Source organism: Strix aluco, chromosome 7 (assembly GCF_031877795.1).
Source record: "Strix aluco isolate bStrAlu1 chromosome 7, bStrAlu1.hap1, whole genome shotgun sequence".
Lineage (NCBI taxonomy): Eukaryota > Metazoa > Chordata > Aves > Strigiformes > Strigidae > Strix > Strix aluco.
Genome location: NC_133937.1, coordinates 38690587 through 38708587, shown reverse-complemented (window position 1 = coordinate 38708587; position 18001 = coordinate 38690587). Strand labels below are relative to the sequence as shown.

The window sequence follows — 18001 nt, the reverse complement described above, 5'->3', positions numbered from 1 at the left end:
TCCCCTCCCTTAGCATCCAACCAAAATTAAAAGTCTCACATGATAAAGTTGAATTATGAGAAGATATTGCAGGAGATATATCAAGGCATCCTTCAAACTCTCAACTTTTGTTTGTACTCTAATTACTGCGGCCCCTACTATGAAATTATATCTGCTACCAAGAAAAAGATAAATGTTATTGTTTACTAATTTCACAGAAATCACCTGCGGTAGATGTTGGTAACACTGCTGGTCTTCATCAATCTCAGGCAAAGCTAAACCAGCAATATACTTATTTTAAGCATTTCACTTCTTAACACATTATCACCCTGACATCTTTAAACAAAAAGAAAACAAGACTACAAAACTGGGAATGCATGCTTCAAACTGAAGACTGAAAAATAAAAGGTTTTGGGGCTATCACTATTACAACTAACAGGAAATTATCAAGAAGAAATATTAATAAGTGCTAAAGATAAAATATAACACCGAAATAAATTAACTTCAGAGTATCTACAGAACACTTCTTCCAATCAAAAGTTTAAGATACAGGGTTTTTTTTAAAATGAAAGTTAAAAATCTTAATTCTTTCACTTCTGCTTATTCTTTAAACTATTCCCCACTTACGGTTGAAATGGTATGAAGTGTTGTTTGTCCTCATCGTCAACTTTTCCATTAATTATGTCAGTAACATCCATTACTGAAAACAAAAATAAAGGGTACTGAATTAAGTGGTCAACACGGGAAGAGAGGTGCTGAGGGAATACCCTGGGGGACTCGGAAGACGGATGAAGTTATCAACTGTGCAAGTTCAGAATTTTCCTATAGAACAACATCACGTTGCAAATAACCTTTGGCATCTCCAGCCAACACAAGTCCTGGAAGCGACAGTAAATTCTACAATACAGCAGTCTGATTAAATTTGGAACAATTTTGAGTTTATACACCCCCACGGGAGTTTCACACATCCTACACAAGAACACAACATGATATAGGCAAATATAGTGCAGAGAGTTACCTGCTACTCCAAAAGGTCGCCGCAGCCCAGAGGTTAGTTTTCTTGTGTTGTTGTCCCTCAGCTCCATTCTGCCCACTCGCACAATCTGACAGACAAAACTGATTTTCTCTCTTTTCAGGTCTTTGCTGCCCAGGTCCTAGAAATAGTAGTTTCTTCAGATTACTTTATAATAATTGAATTTCAAGTTCCATTTGAATAGGCAGAAGGTTTGCTGCTCAGAGTTTGCCTTCGCCATGCTAGCCTCCAGCACCAAGGCAAAGTGTTCTCAGAGTAAAGGAGTTTTTGTAACAGTACTTAACTGTCTTATCTTGACTTCTGTGTAAGTTAATTGCTCAGGAGGCCAAATCATTTCTAGTAAGCTAAAACATTAAAGCGCAGCTTTGATTTTAGCCAGGTGTTGAGAATATTTAGCAGTCACTTATGAGAGATGTCTCATGTGAGCCTTCCCCAAGATCATTACCTGCAGAGGTAACTCCATGCTGTTTACATACAGATGATTACATTCCTCATTATTCACAAGCTATGGAAAAAGTGCTTTAAAATTTGCCAGCGGAACCAAGCGCACACACTTACAGTGAATACTGCTCGAAGGTTATGCAATCTGTCTATATCTTTGGGGAGTCCACAGCTTGACCATCGCACCAAGTAGTTCTCACTGAAAGAACAATATTTTGAGGACTTTTTGTTTAAATGGCTTCCTTTAGCATAGGGATATAAAATCAACCTCAGAATTTACAGAAGACTACTTTAACCCAATCTACTTATCCCAAACAAATTAATATTTACTTAGTGGAGAGCTGGCATTTCCCTTTGTGTATATCATCTATAAAAAGAAAGCAACTCCTCAGCAACAAAGCGTAAGAATTTCTTTAAGGAGGCAGAGCATGTAGAAATTGAACTCTCAGATTAGTGCCAAGGCTGCTGCTAAGCATGGCTACACAGCCTTGCAGGTGCAGTCACGTCTCATTTAAGCTCTGCACTTGGGGAACCACAGGCACACTGTGACGAGCAACAGCGTGATCCCAGAACCTACCCGAGGTGAAGAGGCTTGCCTGATGCTGTGCTGAACACCCTGACGAAGTGCTGCTGCACTGTTCCTTCCCAGATCACCCTGTCCTACACTTTCACAGAAATCTGACCTTCATAAGCCCTCCCACCCCACTACTATAACTGAGTAAGCACAGATTAGGGAGTACACTCAGGAGTACACTAACCTGATAAATTTTGATTCCAGTGGATCATACAGAGACATCAGGACTTCAGCATCTTCTCCTATTTTACAGACTACATTTTTTAAATTCACAAATAAAGCAAATGAAGGAGTGGCAGCAAACTTGGCTTGTCTGTTGATATCAATATTCTGTTTCTGAGACTGTAATTCAAGAACAGAAGAAACTTCAGTTTAACTTAGCCTAACAACATCCAACCGCTATAAAACTTTCCTAAAACCTTTCAGACAGAAGAGGGGCTCTCTGTTGATCACTCCTGTGATCTTTGTTTATATTAAGATTTATGTCAGATTGCCTTTTCTGGATCTGTCTTGAAGTGCCACACCATAAAGAAAAGAAAAAAAAAAAAGAGGTGTCTTCACTTATTAAAAAGAGAGCTAAACAAATGAAGGAAAAGACAGAGCCTCAAATATACCTGACCAAAAGAAACAGAAGTTTGTTCTTTGCTTTGTCTGATGTTTTTCTGACAGGTTGCCCAGAAAACAGGAGAGAAAACAGTGCCATTTCTACAGGTTACCCACCCCTCGGACTTTAGTTCCCATAAACTTTCCACAAACTACTTTATCTAGGCAGAAGGAAGCAATGCACATGGGACAAAAAGGAAACTGGCTGAGGCAGGGACAAAGAAACAACTCTGGATGCAAAAAATGCAACAGTTCAAATCCCGTTTAAACTGGTGTATTTTTACACCAAGTTCAATAAGGGCTGCAAGGGTGTGTATGGCCCATTACAACTCAACAGGATGCAGCAACTCATTAAGTTGCACTAACACACTCATGAGCAGCTCCTCAGGAATACCATGCTCCACTAACTGCTGCTGACACGGGCAGGGCTCCTTACACCAGAAGTGTTCTTCCTTTTAAAAATAAGGATTTGAATTGCAAACAAGCTGCTTCTTCAAGTCTGGGAATGTCTTTAAATTTGCGCCTTGTATTTCAACAAACAAGTTTTTAGGATTGGCATACAGAAATCATACAAACATAATGAGGACCTTATTCTACTTGATTCTCAAAAATAAGCTCTCACGACAAACCTAACATACAGACCTGCCACATATGTGTCTCTGGTATTAACCTACAAATGTAGTCAACTCATTGATACAGGTCTTAACCATAAATTCTACTAAGCCCTTTAAAGTATGAAAGACAATTAAACAGCCCAAGACATACAAGTTCTTAAAAATATTTAAGCCTGATGAGTCTTCATAAACATATCAAATTCTTCATTACCAACGCTAAAAATAACAGTCACCTAGTTAGTTTAGTCTTATGTTTCAAAGGGAAAAACTACAGTGCATAGTCTATCTTACTTTTTCCTCCTGCAGCCTCTCTTCAACTTGCTTGGAAGCTATTTCATGTGCTCTGAAAAGGCTAATCGTGCTGGTCTGCTCTGGGTCCAAAATATTGCCATCTTCATCTCTAACAACCAGATCTAAATCAAGAATTCTAAACAAACCAAAAAATAGGCTTGTGAATTAACAGTGCTCAAATAAATGCTTAAAAAACACCTGCCAAGTATTTAACATTAAAGTCATGCACACCTGCCATATGATAGAAAAAAAAATTATTTGATAAACAATAAAACATTTTAACATGTCACCAATCCTGGAGATAACCATCCCTGGCTGGAAGTTACTTTTTTCCCACGGCACAGAAAGAACCGATGTAAATGAAATAGCAGAACAGCTGGAGAAGTAATTTCTTAAACAACTAAATTTGCAAGAGACTTTGTCTCCTCCTCTGATTCATCTGACAGTTTGAACAAACAACTACTACAGTCACACCACATGCAAATTGGTCAGTTCATTTCGTCTCACTCCACGTTCTCCTCCAAAGCAAGCATATTCATATTTTAGCAAAAACCGGCAAGATACAAGGCAGCGTACGTTGTTTCCCTTTATTTAAAGCAGAAGCCAGATTTCTGTCAGCAGGGTGTTAACGTCCATGATTACCTTCCACAGAGAGGAAGGCTTCTGCCATAATCAAATCCAGTCTTAGGAAAGACCTTTCGCATTTCTCCATGTTAGTACAGTGCTGGCAGCAGAACCAAGGATTAAAACAAAAAAGTCAGGTCTAGGTTGATCTGCATTTCTCTACCTATCTTCCCTAAGACTGACCTCCTCACCTCCGTTCCAGTATATATGGGCCCTATTTTCTTCTTCTAACTCTGTAGTCACCTCTCATGATGGAGCTGCTGCAACTTTGGTTTTGAAATAGGTTTGATCAATGAGCTTAAATCAAACTTGCAGCATCTAATGAGCCACACAGAGATTTGTGGTTTATCTGAGAGTAAGTTCCCTTTGGACACGGCCTGCAAGCACCTGAAAAGAAGAACATGAGCCGTGGCAGAAGACGACATGTTTCGTGTACTTAGAGGATCACTCCTCACACCTCTCCCTGACAAGAGGGGAAACCTGGAGGTGTCAAAGCAAGCCTTGAGCTGGCTCAATACACAGACCCCTCCAATTAATTGCACTGCATTAATTCAAAGGTGGATGAACATCACTCATACAAGCTGCAGAGTGCAGGTGGAAGCTTATTAAGCAATACCTCCTAAACTCTGCTCTGTAACTGGATCCAGTCACCACAAAACTCTCTTAAGCATCCCTGGAACACCAAGCTCCCAGATGAATTTTCTAGTGAGAAAATGTTTCATCATTGAAAGCAATCAGAAAAGCAGACAAAATCATCTTGCTCCTCCCTACTACTGTTTCCTGGACAGCAGCCACAGCAGGAGATAAACCCACTGATCGCTCGTATCGCAACTGCCAGCCCCGGAGGAACAGAAGCAGAGTCCTTCCGTAGGAGACGCCCGCCTGGACCAGAAGAAAAGGTAACTCAGAAATTCAGAGAAAGACTAATCCCCCAGCCTACTACACACCAACAGGACAAGAACATTTGCACAGACTGTCAAATAAATAGAAGCAAGCACTCCTTTGATTTAATTTCTTTGATTTATCCTTTAACTTGCAAATGATGCTTGGGAAAAAAAAAAAAATGAATTTTTTTCCTAAGTGTCCCAGTTACAGATTTTTGCAGCTGAACAAAAAACATGTTTTCACAACAAAATTACCTGACCCAATTTCAGGAAAACATTAAAAATACAAATTCATGAGACCATTTTTACTTCCTCTGTTATTTTGACAACATGCAGTAAAATTGCTGTCTTTATTTATAGAAAAAACCTTATTTACAAATCAGTATTTCACAAAACAGGAAAAGTTAGGATATGATTAGATCAGAAAACACTTATAAAATGCATAATGAATTCATTCTGTCTGGATATTGAAATCATCATTTGTGCTTATTTTAGACAAAAGTGAATGTATGACTACATTAGAAACATATGGTATCTTTCAGTTGTGAGTATTTACTCAGAAGTTCAAATTCACTTCCCTCCTGTACTCCACAGAGAATGGTCTGATCACTTAATTAGTCCATCAGAACATTATGAATATAAAGCACAGCACAAGATGTTCCATTGTATTTGAACACTGAGCATCTGGAGGTTATTCAGAGTAACTTTAACCAACTCCTTAGCCAGATGGTAAAATACAGTAGCCAAACAAATAATATCAACAACATCTGGTTAATTGTCTACTGAGGTACAACAGTCCATATCTTGGATTATAAATGCTAATTACTAACTGAATGCAGTTACTGATGATATTTTTTTTTTAAATCACAGCTTTTGCTGATAAAGTGCATGAACAGAAATACTGCAAATTTGGCAGTTCTTAAGGAATATAACACAAATAGCTGAAATCTGATGAGTTATTTACATCACAAGGGATTTAAAGACTGGTTTGCTGAAAACTTTTTCAGTCCCCAGGTGCACAGTACTACAACACTGTCTCTTAGTATTCAAAACAGTGCTTCAAATAATTTCCTAACTGAAGATTTTCAATTAAAATGGCAAGTCATAACTGTAAAGACAACTTTTAACCTAAACCTGTATTTTTAAAAATTTTCCTTAAATCCAGACCACTGTTTGGAGAGCTAATATGTCTGAATCACTAACATATCTAACATATGCAACCTATATTGCTGTCTTTTTTTTTAAATATTGCCTTCACAATTTCCCTCCTCTTCTGTTAAATAGGTACTTTATTAAATCTGTCAATTTTCTGGTACAAGCTGGATACTATAGAAGTAGAGGAACAATGAGCTAAATGATGCTTCTGAGCCAAATCCTTCAACATCACATTACAGCTAAGTGACTTCAGGGCACACACAGCTGGTGGTGTTGAGAAGGCAACAACTGTTTATGCTGCAGAAGCAAGTAGAGTTTAAATTATATTTTGAACGGAGGCAATACTTGCACTTTTCAATTGACCTTAAAAATTACAACTTCATACCAATATTAAATTGATAATATCATCAAGTGAGTTACATATTGATTCCACTTTACATATTATAATTTGTACTATATTTTAAAGATGTTATATCAACTTCGTTCTTTATCCTGCTATAACAGGACTGTTAACATACTCCTATTACATCTCCATAAATACAGAAATAAAAGAATCCTTCAAGAAGCCATTGACAGCTAACATGTATTGCACAAGCTGATTTGGTTTTAAGCATAAACACTTAGAAAATATTGTTCACAAACCTGTTGCCATAATCAATTTTGGCAGTCACTTTCTTTTTCAGTTCTTTGAGCTCATCTTGGGGTAGGGTCCCAGAGAGTATTTGAGATCTCCACTCAATAAGATCATATATCATGTGCCGTACACTGCAAAACATTTCTCTGTTATCTTGCTGTTTGGAGGAAAAAGATGGGTAGAAGTTAGTTTTGAAGTCTACTGTGCATCTTTTAAATACATATAATAAATTGCAATTATAAAATATGAATTCAAAAGGGTAAGAGTCTATAAATAGCTCTAAATTAGGAGCCTAACTTTCTATAGCATAGAACACCGAATACAAAGAACCTTACACTCTTCTTTAAAGTATCTAAGTAAGTATAAATGCTTCTGTTTATGTTACCTTAAAACCAGGATCAAGCTGTATTCAGAACAGGCATTCAAGGGAAAGATATCCTTTCCTTGGTTCACAGAGTAACTTTATTCAATGACCCTCTATATCGAGTAGAGCAGGACTAAAAATGGTGCATTTTAACCGCAAGAGGCTCAAGTTCTGCAATACTCCATCTGCAACACATTACAGAATCCTTTTTCCCCCCTAGTTAAACCTTCAGAGTAACACTTTAAAATTCCTTGGTGTGCAAAGCCGAGCGCATCAGTATCTTAGGAGTCACAGGTAACATCTGAAGAAAAGTGAAAAGCCAGGAAAGCACTAAGCCTTATATGGGAAGTTAAATGCCCTAATTGTTTATAAAGGCTGTATCTATGGATATTAAATAGTGCCAGCAGCATACACAAGCTTTCCTTGGCAACATTCAGCTAAACTAGGACATGGGGAGATAAAGTTCCAGACTTACAATGGAAGAAACCTCTTTTCCAAAGTGTTTTCTATATGCATGCCCATACACACGTGCATTGAGACAAAAGATCAAATCTTTAACCACAAAACAGAATTTGACACGTTGGTTTAAACCACGGACAGTGCATATACACATCAATTTTAGCACAAACAAACAAAACTATGCAAAACTGAAGTTGCAGAACAACAGCCTTTCTATTTTTATTGTGAAAGATAATGTCAAGACAAAGACAACGCAGAGGCCCTGAATGCTTTGATCTTACCCAGAAGCGGTCTCTCCTACTGTCTTCATAACCCTCAACATCTAAGCCATTAGTTCAATACACTCTTAAAAGGAATACATATTTCTAAACACCCTACATCAATGAATTATTCAGGCTACACATAGCTATCTTTCATTCAGACTACACCTAGGCCTCGTTTGACTGAGAACAACTGGAATAATTAAATAATGAAAATAAAATTCTCCACTATATATAGAAGACAGCAAAAAGCTGCAGAAGGTGCAGGAAAGGAATATAATGACTCAAAGACTCAGGGAAAAAATATCTAACTGTGAAACTTAAAGACTTCAGTCTGTTCAGATTATCTAAAAGCTGACTTGATTATAGTGTGAGCACCTTCACAGAGAGAAAATAGCCATTATTAAAAGCTCTTTAATGTAGCAGAGAAAGACACAACAGGCACATACGGCTGGAAGATAAATACAGACAAATCCAAACGGGAAAGAGGTTCATGATTTTCGATGCTGCAGGCAATCAAATAAACTAGTGAGATGAAGAACATGCCACGCCCTCTGCTATCTACAAATCAAAACTGAATAGCTAGTCAATATTCAAACACAAATTACGAACTGAATACAGGCAAAAATGTGGTCATTTAATGACTTCTAATATGCAAGATGTGGACAACACAGACTATCTCTCTAGTCTGCAGATTGACCAGTTTGAAACCAGCTACCTCCAGTACCAAATCTTCCTTCAAAAGGCAATCCCAGTGCACCAAAGCTCTTTTTGGCAGTTGACCACATGCAATTAATCTAACAGATATCCTTGAGATACAAACTATAAATAAACTCATTAACTGATCTACTTTCTCAGAGTAAAGCTGTAACAGGGACTGGAACCCTTTCTGCTATGGAAGAGAGGCCACTGGTAGCATCACACCTCGCCTGCTCTTGAAGTCAAACAAAGCATTGCAGTATTGTTCAGCTGTTCCCATGTCTTCATGGAAGTAAATGCATAATAAATGTGATCTTAAACATTAACCGTTCGAACAAGTGATTCTCACGCCAGGAGAATTTTGTAATTCCCTAAAAGTTACTGCTACAAAAAGTGCAACAATGTCTCTTGCTATTCCTCCTTATTTTACATGCACCACAACCAAGTCTTGGCCAATTCTGCAGGTGGTGTTTCTCTGATATTAAGCAGTATCAGATTTCACACTCAGGATAATCCCCCCGAAAAAAGACATCAGGGTCAAAATGTAATCCTCCCTGTCCTCAGCAGCACACTGCAGTGGAACCAAGGGCAAAGCTGTTCTCAGTGCCCTCTCTAGACTCTGCTCCTCCTAGTTTGCTTCTGCCTACTTCCTCCTTGCTCTTCAACACTCAACCTCTCTAGTATGACATCACATCAAAGCTCTCTCCAATATATAATCATCTGCTCCTCTTCATGTAAGGTATTATCCTTCATCTCATCTACTGCAACACTACATCACTTCCAGCATACTATGTTTTTAATCTTTACGTTCACGAGTGTGATTAAAAACCACATTAGTCAACACAAACATCTTCATTTCCAGTTAGTGTCCTCACTACACAGCTTCACTCCTATGATAGAAGATTTCAAACATACTTATAAGAAAGTGCATTAAACCCTACTTTAAATATAGGGCTTTCCTGTTCCCATTTTCTCGTTACAGTGATCTTACTCAACGAGAGCATGAGAAGCCTGAGCTGGGGTACCTTACATCCTACAGCACGTTGTTGCTTTACGTCCAAACTGCACTTTTTAAGTGCATGTTTGAACACTCTTTAGAACTTATTTCCGAGCACTTGCATCTGTGTGGTTTCATGGCTATTTCTGTTATCCCATCTATCAACGAAAATGCTCATTACTTTAAATTTCTAAGAATACAGTCCTATGTGTTTGGAACTTAAGCACATGAAAATAATCAGGTGTGTAACTTCAGGTCAGGATAAATTCAAGCACAAGATTCAATCAACTTCAAGCACAAGAATACTGAGAGGTCAAAAGCCTACACTGATGATTTTTCAAAGGTTTAAGATTACACCCACAAATTCAACATGAAATATTCAATTTTTTTATACTGTAGACCAACAGCCTTAAGAACTGCCCTTAAAACCATTTTCTTCATTTCTTTAATACAATCATATATTAGATGTTTCCAAACATCTTAAAAATCCAACATATTCTGTATAATAGTACCCCATGAAAAATGGCTCATAATTGGTCAATAAATTATTGCTAGATCAAGGTAACACTCTAAAAAGCTGATTCTGTGCAAGAAATATACAGTATTTGAGAAAACACTCAAACACTCCTGAGATTTGTGCCTTAACACAGAAGATGCTGAATAGCTTTTCCACACTGAAAGGAGCCTTTAGAAACAGCAACAGAAGTGGAATTTCATTAACAGATCCTTCATACTTCTCACTCTACCTTTCACAGCATCACTCTTTTCATAAACGATATGCTATTGTAAATCTTTTCCTAAATTGATACTTACAACATATAATTGCCGCCATATTATAGACCACTCCCGCAGTGTCGTGGTAACCTCCTGAATCAAGGGGAGCTCATTGGGTATAACTGTTTCGTGTTGTCTTCAGAGGAAGAGAAAAAAATAGTTTTGATTACGTAGTAGTTTTTGGGTAGGATGACAGCATCATTCCTAAGGAACTGTTCTTTTCCAAAGACAATTCAATAATGACAGGGTTGAAAATAACATCACTTACTATAAATTTTGAAGTTAGAAGAATATATTATCAGATACAGGAGAAGCAGTGTACAACAGTACAGGCACACGACATAAAGGGTACTTTGGTGGGCTCAGACTACGCTACTGAGCTCACACTTCCCCCCCCCCCCCCCCCTCCTTATTTCTATACTCACATGATAAGGATATCAATACATTCCTCACCATACCATTTGTTACTGAGATACTGACTTTACAAGAAGCAACCAAGATGAAAGCCAGATACACACAACCACACAACAATGCCATGATACCAATGCATAATTGTTTTCCAAAATCTTGCAAAGAAAAATTAAGCATGCCAGTCATTACCATTAAGTTTCTGTATGACTTGTTTTAAAATTACGTGCCATGAAAGTAAGAAACAACAGCTAGATCTTTTAATATTTCAGAAGTAGGGTACTTAAAGGCAGTTTTGTAATCAGCAAGAAAGATGTCATTATGCAGCAATCTCATGATTAGTAGTTTTATCATTTACATATTTAACAGTGTATAAAAATAAATCGGGCACAAAGGAATGAAATATTTTAATCCTGTTTCACTCCATTTCATATGTGGCTAATTATTTATTAATTCCACTCCACTTTTTCTCCGTGGCATTTCGTTGGGGTTTTTTTCCTGTTTTTTAACTAAACTTTTCTATCAATATTAAGAACTTTTACATGCATGTCCAGCAAAGCTGATTTGATATATAAATATCTGAACTTGAACAGCTGTTAAATAACAAAACACAGCCCCAACTTAGTGTCACACATATCAGGAAAGGGAGCAGAACTACAAAATGAACAATTTGACAGAACTCAGAGCAGAACCACAAAATGAACAATTTGACAGAACTCAGTAAGGTAGAAAACAATGCCTGGATAATGGCTTTCAGCAAGGAGTTCAGTCCACAAGACTTACTAAAGACAGAATTAAGAAATTACTTAAATTTCATCTGCATAGAAGAAAGGTATCTTATATCAAAGGCCTCTTTTAATATACCAAGCAGAAGCCATAAGACTCAAGGGCTGGAAGAAAAAAGTTGGGAAAGCTGAAATTAGAACTGAAGCAGGGGGCAGGGAGGGGAGGAAGTTGATCTAGGTAATTATCAGTCGAGAGAGCAAGAAAAGTTATAGAGAAAAATGGTAAATTATTAATTCTTCTGAAACATTTACATTAATACAAAGAAGGTTATGCTTTAGCTCAACTATACGATGATGCAGCTAAGGACAGTACTAGCCAGAAGCACTGCTGATGACAGCACCTTTGAACTTGATGAGTTACCAATTTAAAATATTTTTTAAGAGAACCACACACATTTTCATCATCAGCCACTTAACTAACTGGAAACAACTGTAAGTTTTCTGATAATACAGAGAAATTATAGTGATACAAATAGGAAAATAGGTTTTCATTATTTTCAAACCAAACTTACCCTTTGCCTTCAACTATTGCTTCCTTAAGATATATATAGGAGGCGGGAAATATGCCCTTTGAGAGGGAAGGAGAGGAAAAAATGTTTTAAATAACCAGTTTCACATAACATATTGTATCTATTACCTAAAAAAAAAAAAAGAGTCAAGACACATTTCCGGGTCTGCAGAGCCATTCACATCCTCTTAAACATCAGAATAGTTGTGTTGTGGTGGTTTTTTTTTTTTTTTTATGTACATTTAAATCTTGCATGTCCTTTCAAGAAGGTGTTATTGTAACCTTAGGTTTAAAACCACTTATTTGCTATCTTCAAAATATTAAAGAAAACAGCAGAGACACCCTGTCATAAGCAGCCCTGCAAAGGGGTGGTTCCTCCCCCAGTTCAAGGTACAGTTTGCCCCAATTCTCCAGGTCCCTGGATGATTATACACAGATGCAAATTAAGACAGATTTCCTTTTGAAAGCGTCAAAGACAGATGGTTTTACATGGTCCTACTCCAAAATGACTTTTTGCCTGTAACCCAGGTCCGCTGCTTGCTCTTCCTCACATCTAACAAAGCTTTCTAACCCTGCTAGAAGATGTTGCTTCTGTTCCCAAAGTGTCTTCTCCAGTGTTTCCAGTTCAAATAAACACTACGTGAGAACGGGCAGCATAAAGGGCTGCCTTGCTGTGAAATAAATGGGCACGTGCACACCCAGGACACAGGCATCCTGCGCTGCAACCCATCGCACACAGACTATACATAACGTAGTGTCTTCTACTGCCAACCTAGTGTAGGTGCTACAAGTCAAAACCCTCTTCAACAGCCAGTACAGAAAAAGACCAGTACTGCCTTTTCTGAAAAAAAAAAAATGTTCTAAATTTATCTTGAGATCCCAGAAACACAATAATATTCTCAAAATAGTGTAAACTCATATTAAAAAAATTCAAGTCTGAGAAAGTAAGTTCCTCCACCTAACCCTCTGAGGTAGTAACTCAGTTTTCTTACCATCTAGGAATGCAAAAAAGGAAATTCTCTAGAAAACTACAGAAACTGGAGGGGTAGGGGGTGGGGGGTGTCTTTTTCTCCCAGTAAAAAAAAAATATCATTACATTTAGCAGCAGTCAGACAAATGCAGCAACACGTGGAATTAACTTAAGCCAAGAAGAATGTGTAATTGCTTCTTAGGCTGTACAAGGCATGTTCATGAAATATTTAGCGTATTTCCAAAAAAAGAAAATATCAAAATAGACAAGAAAAAACACAGAACAGGCCTGGTTAGGAAATGGGTGGGACGAACCACACAGCTCAGCTTTGTACTTTTAGATGTGCAGACACAACTCAAAATGCACCTCTGTAGGCAAACATTACATTTTAAGTGTTTAAGCGAAAGAAGAAGCAAAACCAGAAGTCATTTAATTCCGGTTAATTACTACTATAAAGTAAAATGCTCAAAAAATAAAACACAATGTTACAACCAGTATTTGTGCTGTTTCCTTTTTATTTCAGAAAGGCTGCTATAAACAGCAACCCTTTATGCACACTGAAAGCCTAACAACTAGGCAAAATTACACTGCAGAAGATTAATCCCCCTCTTGCAGAGAACGACTGAAAATCACAATGTAGATCTCCGTATCACTTTCCAAGATGCAATTGCGTTTTACGAGTAATACATTATTTAACAGACAGTGAAGCAAAGTGTCAGCTTCTAAACAGATCAACTAGAACATAAAGTTCTGAACTTTTTAGTGAGGCAAAGACTCTGGTACACCAGTTACTGCAGAAAACAAGCTGATGCACATAAAGCCATCTAGAGTGACTGTACGTACATAAACCCTTAAATTGAAAAATATAGATACGCAACTCAGCTTGTAGGCCTTGCTAAAATAAGTTTTGGTTAAGATGAAAAATTCACATTTACCAGAGGCTGAGACTACACACCAGCGGTTATTAGAGATCAGGGGACACACGCTGGATCGCTCCCCTGCAGCACCATAAGACATGCCGGAGATCTCCGCTATAACAACACATGCAACGCCATAATACATCTCTGTCCAAGAGAAAAATGAGCACTCTGCTCTGGCAACACTTACCTTCTTGGATTTTTTTCGTAGTGTATAACCTCTGTACCAACCTAGGAAGGAAAAAGAGAAAAAGCATTAAAAAGTTCATTAATGTCACCTACCAGCTGTTCCTTCTCAGCTCAACAGCACCTTAACATGGTTTCTGATTGTGCTTCACCCCCGCCAACGTGCACACGCACACTCCACCTGAATTTAAATTCTCTACAGGATTAATACCCCGGCTAAAAGAAATCTTCTTGGAAGCTATAAAAATCAGAGTGATGAGGATCAAACTGATGGAGAAGACTACGTGACAGAGATGGCATTTTACATGATGTGTTTAGTTGTCATTCATTTAAACTTAATTACTAATTTACCAACATAAAACCAACTTTAGAGCATTAACTTTACAAAAATGTACTGTTTGACCAGTTGGATGTTAAAACCTATTTAAGTTCCACAAATGCAAGTTTCCAAATGTAGATCAGCCATTTGTCATCTCAGCAGAAAACAAGACTACTTTGGGATTTATGATTCACACATCAAAACATAAGAGCAAGGAGCCCTGCAGCCCTAATTCAACACGAGGCAGCAAACACCCACCCCGCAGCAGCCCCGATGCCGCATGATTATTCAGCCTATGCCACGCTCCGAGGCAGGCGGCTGTGCCTGGAAAACCATCTCATTTATCGTGCCCCCAGTTCACGACACATCTGCAAGCAATCACCATTACAGCTTTTAGTGTTTCTCCAGCCATCCCACTTCAGTGCGACTGGATAACCAAAGCAAAAACAAAACCCTACAAACTACAGTCATTTTGCCTCATGGAAGAGACCGTGCCAGAGAAAGCAGATGAGATCTTCTGTGCACGCTGTCCCCAGCTCAGTGCTAGCTTGCTTGTCTGCTTGCACTGGGGCTGGTTTATATTTCAGCTTGTCTGGGCCATGGCTCGCTCACTCCTTTCTGCTCAGCACCCCAGAGAACCCAAGTGTCTGGAGCTGCCCTCTGCAGCTTTTGGAAGATGGAGCCTGGGTGCAATAACACCCCCTCTAGCTCTGCAAAGAGGGTTTTTGTACAGCAAAGCATCCCTCTCCAGAGATCAACATGGGTGAGGATGGGGTGATCACAAAGCAGACATGGAAAAAAAAAAAATACAGCCCCACTTCTGGTAATAACAAGGGCAGGAAGAAAGTTCAAGGAAGAAACACACGCTGACAAATTCATTATCTATGCTCTGGGACTAGAAATACAAGTTAAAGTCTCAAGCACACAGGATTTTTCATCTGCTCTCCAGTAGCAAAAGGTAAAATGATTCATCACCTTCACACTGCATCAGAAGCCTATCCTCCGTGATCACTTGGGGATGGTTTGTGCGATCTTCTTTAATCTGGTGTCTACAGCCATCACAGTTCACTTCCCTACAGAGGCTGCAATGGCCTCACATCTTGCTTTTCCATTGCTTTCAGAGCAATATCAACAAAAACTGTTGCTGAAACGACCATGCCCAGTTTCTGGCTCAGGTGCAAAGAAGGCAAAGCGTTTCTGCCAGCTCTTATTCTACTGGCTGAAATCTGTGTACAGACATGCACAGATTTCAATCCTATTAAAAAACTAAATTCCCTCCGTTTTATATGAATAAACCAACATTTTCAAGTTCTGGAGTCTAAACTGATAAGCACCATAACTCTGTACAAACTAAAGAACATACAATCCTATTATCTCAGCCACCTCATTTCTCCCATCTCATCTTCTGTGCTGTCTGACTCGGGACATCCACTGCACCTGCAGATTAAAAAGCCACGTAGCAAAGACAGCTCCTCCCTGCCGAACCTCTGCTTTCTGAAGCTTGGCAGCCAAAGCTACAAGAGATTGCAGATAAGAAAGCTGCCAAAATCTGCCCTGGAGAACTGGTTGCGCTCCTGCTCATTGCAGAGGCCCTGATGCGGCCAGGCAAGTCCAGCCAGGCTCGTGGCTGGCAGCCACCACCTAAACGAGGTTCTTGCAGCGGGGAGCCCCATTTCCAAAGAGAGCGATTCAACTGGAGGCACTGAGTCTTGCCATGAACACACACATCTAAGAGCAATGTCATTTAAATACATGAAGTCACCTCGAATGAACTAGCCAAAACGTAAAAAAAAACAAACATGACAAAAAATGACAAAAACAAAACTGCAACCAACAACTACATTTTCCTACAGTATCAGGAATAACTTATTTGAAAATACTAATTTAGGAACTGGCAGCAGCACTAGAAATTAACTACTGTTCAAACATGCAAGCTTGGATTTGAAGCTTATTTACTGTTGTATTTAATAGCTATTCACCTTAATAAGCCACATTTATTGATCACATGTTATGTTTGCCCATTCCACCAAATAACATAAAGAAACAGAATTAAGACAATAAAGATCTGGCAAATACTTGTTTTGGGATATCTGCTATGAAATACAGTCCTCTCTCCTGCAAGACACTGTATGTACGAAATCACAGGGCTTTGCTGTTTGGCTTTTCTTGTAATGCTCACGTTAAAAAACCTCCTCTCACTCCTTCTAACTAAAGAATAAAATTGTCTGCAATTCTACCCAAAAGAAAAATACCAATTTGACTTTCAACATCAATTACTCTAGAAGTAGCCTCATCTTTGCTTTGGTTCCTGGAAGAACAGAAACTTTAACAGTGAAGTGTGCACATTCATTTCCAATCTCCTAACTCCTATAAAAATATTGGCTGTTTTCAACAAGCCTGCAACTTTACAGGATTGGCATATTAAATTATTTGTAGAAACTTTTCCCTGCATTTCAGAGGGGAAAAAAGTTTCCTTTGATTAAAATTTAAAAGATTACAATGTTATAGTAATAAAAACAAATTCCAAAATAAGTTTTACATATAGGCAAAAAAATAAATAATATTTTAAACACATAAGCAAAGTCCACCTTAGCAATCCATTCCAGTACGTGGTAGCAATACGATATCCTACAGAAACCTATTAAAATGAGACTGAGCCCTCCCAACTTCTCAGCCTCTTTTGTCTGTAGAGAGAAGACCAACTGAGCAAGGATTTACCATGGTTTTTTTGACAAGAAGTCAGATTCAGGGGTAAAAAAAACCCTAAACAACTACAATCTACCACTTCAAAGCCCATAGACACATATAAATCTTCAAAACTACTCTTAACTTAAGAATTATTGCAGAAAACTCTGTCAAAATAGTAACAATTCTGCAGTAGGCTGCCAAAGCAGAATGTGTAATACAGCAGGTATCAATGAAAGAAGCCAAATTTTTCCCCATGACCTTAAATACAGGGAAAAGGCATAGACCTTTGAGAAGCAGAATCACAGATCCTCAGCAAACAGGCATTATGGACTCTTCAAATGACTTTTCTGTCCCATGCTCGTATTATTAGGGGCCTTTTCTTCAGATAGGCCCATCCCACCGCAGCCTAACACAACCCTGAGAGACAGGACCGATGGCAGGGAAGTTCCAGGTGCACACCTGGATGTTAGTACACATGGTACAAAACCTCCTGGGGCACAATCTACACAAATTTTGTATAGAGGAACTTGGAGATCAAAAAGTTCAAATAATTACCTAATAATGGCATCTCTGTGAACAAGGGAGATAAGAATTATGGCATCTAATTTCCCATCACAGCAGGTACGTAATGAGTAATCATTGTATAAAATGTTTGTAAGAACATTAACTTATTTGCATTTCTTTTAACATGAACTCATCCCATGTGCCTGAAGTCTAACAACCATGAGAGTGTGAAGGTCTATTACTCAAGTCTAGGGGAAAAATGAGTCACCTCCACTGCCCCACTTAGTTGGCAGCAGTCATCAACTGATATGGTTTCACAATACCCTATTCA

The 18001-nt window shown here is 38.4% G+C and overlaps 1 protein-coding gene across 4 annotated transcripts in view; it reads right to left on the bottom strand.

Moving 5' to 3' along the window:
• Positions 1-18001, bottom strand: part of DOCK1 (dedicator of cytokinesis 1) — a 312269-nt gene that overhangs the window by 269295 nt on the left and 24973 nt on the right. For all 4 annotated transcript variants that reach the window (XM_074831522.1, XM_074831523.1, XM_074831524.1 and 1 more), the window contains 9 exons: positions 14164-14204; positions 12091-12146; positions 10425-10521; positions 6841-6989; positions 3536-3671; positions 2212-2369; positions 1571-1652; positions 998-1133; positions 607-679 (listed from right to left, as the gene is read on the bottom strand). In XM_074831522.1, the coding sequence (XP_074687623.1) occupies positions 607-679; positions 998-1133; positions 1571-1652; positions 2212-2369; positions 3536-3671; positions 6841-6989; positions 10425-10521; positions 12091-12146; positions 14164-14204 (928 nt within the window). The remainder of the gene's footprint in view (positions 1-606; positions 680-997; positions 1134-1570; positions 1653-2211; positions 2370-3535; positions 3672-6840; positions 6990-10424; positions 10522-12090; positions 12147-14163; positions 14205-18001) is intronic.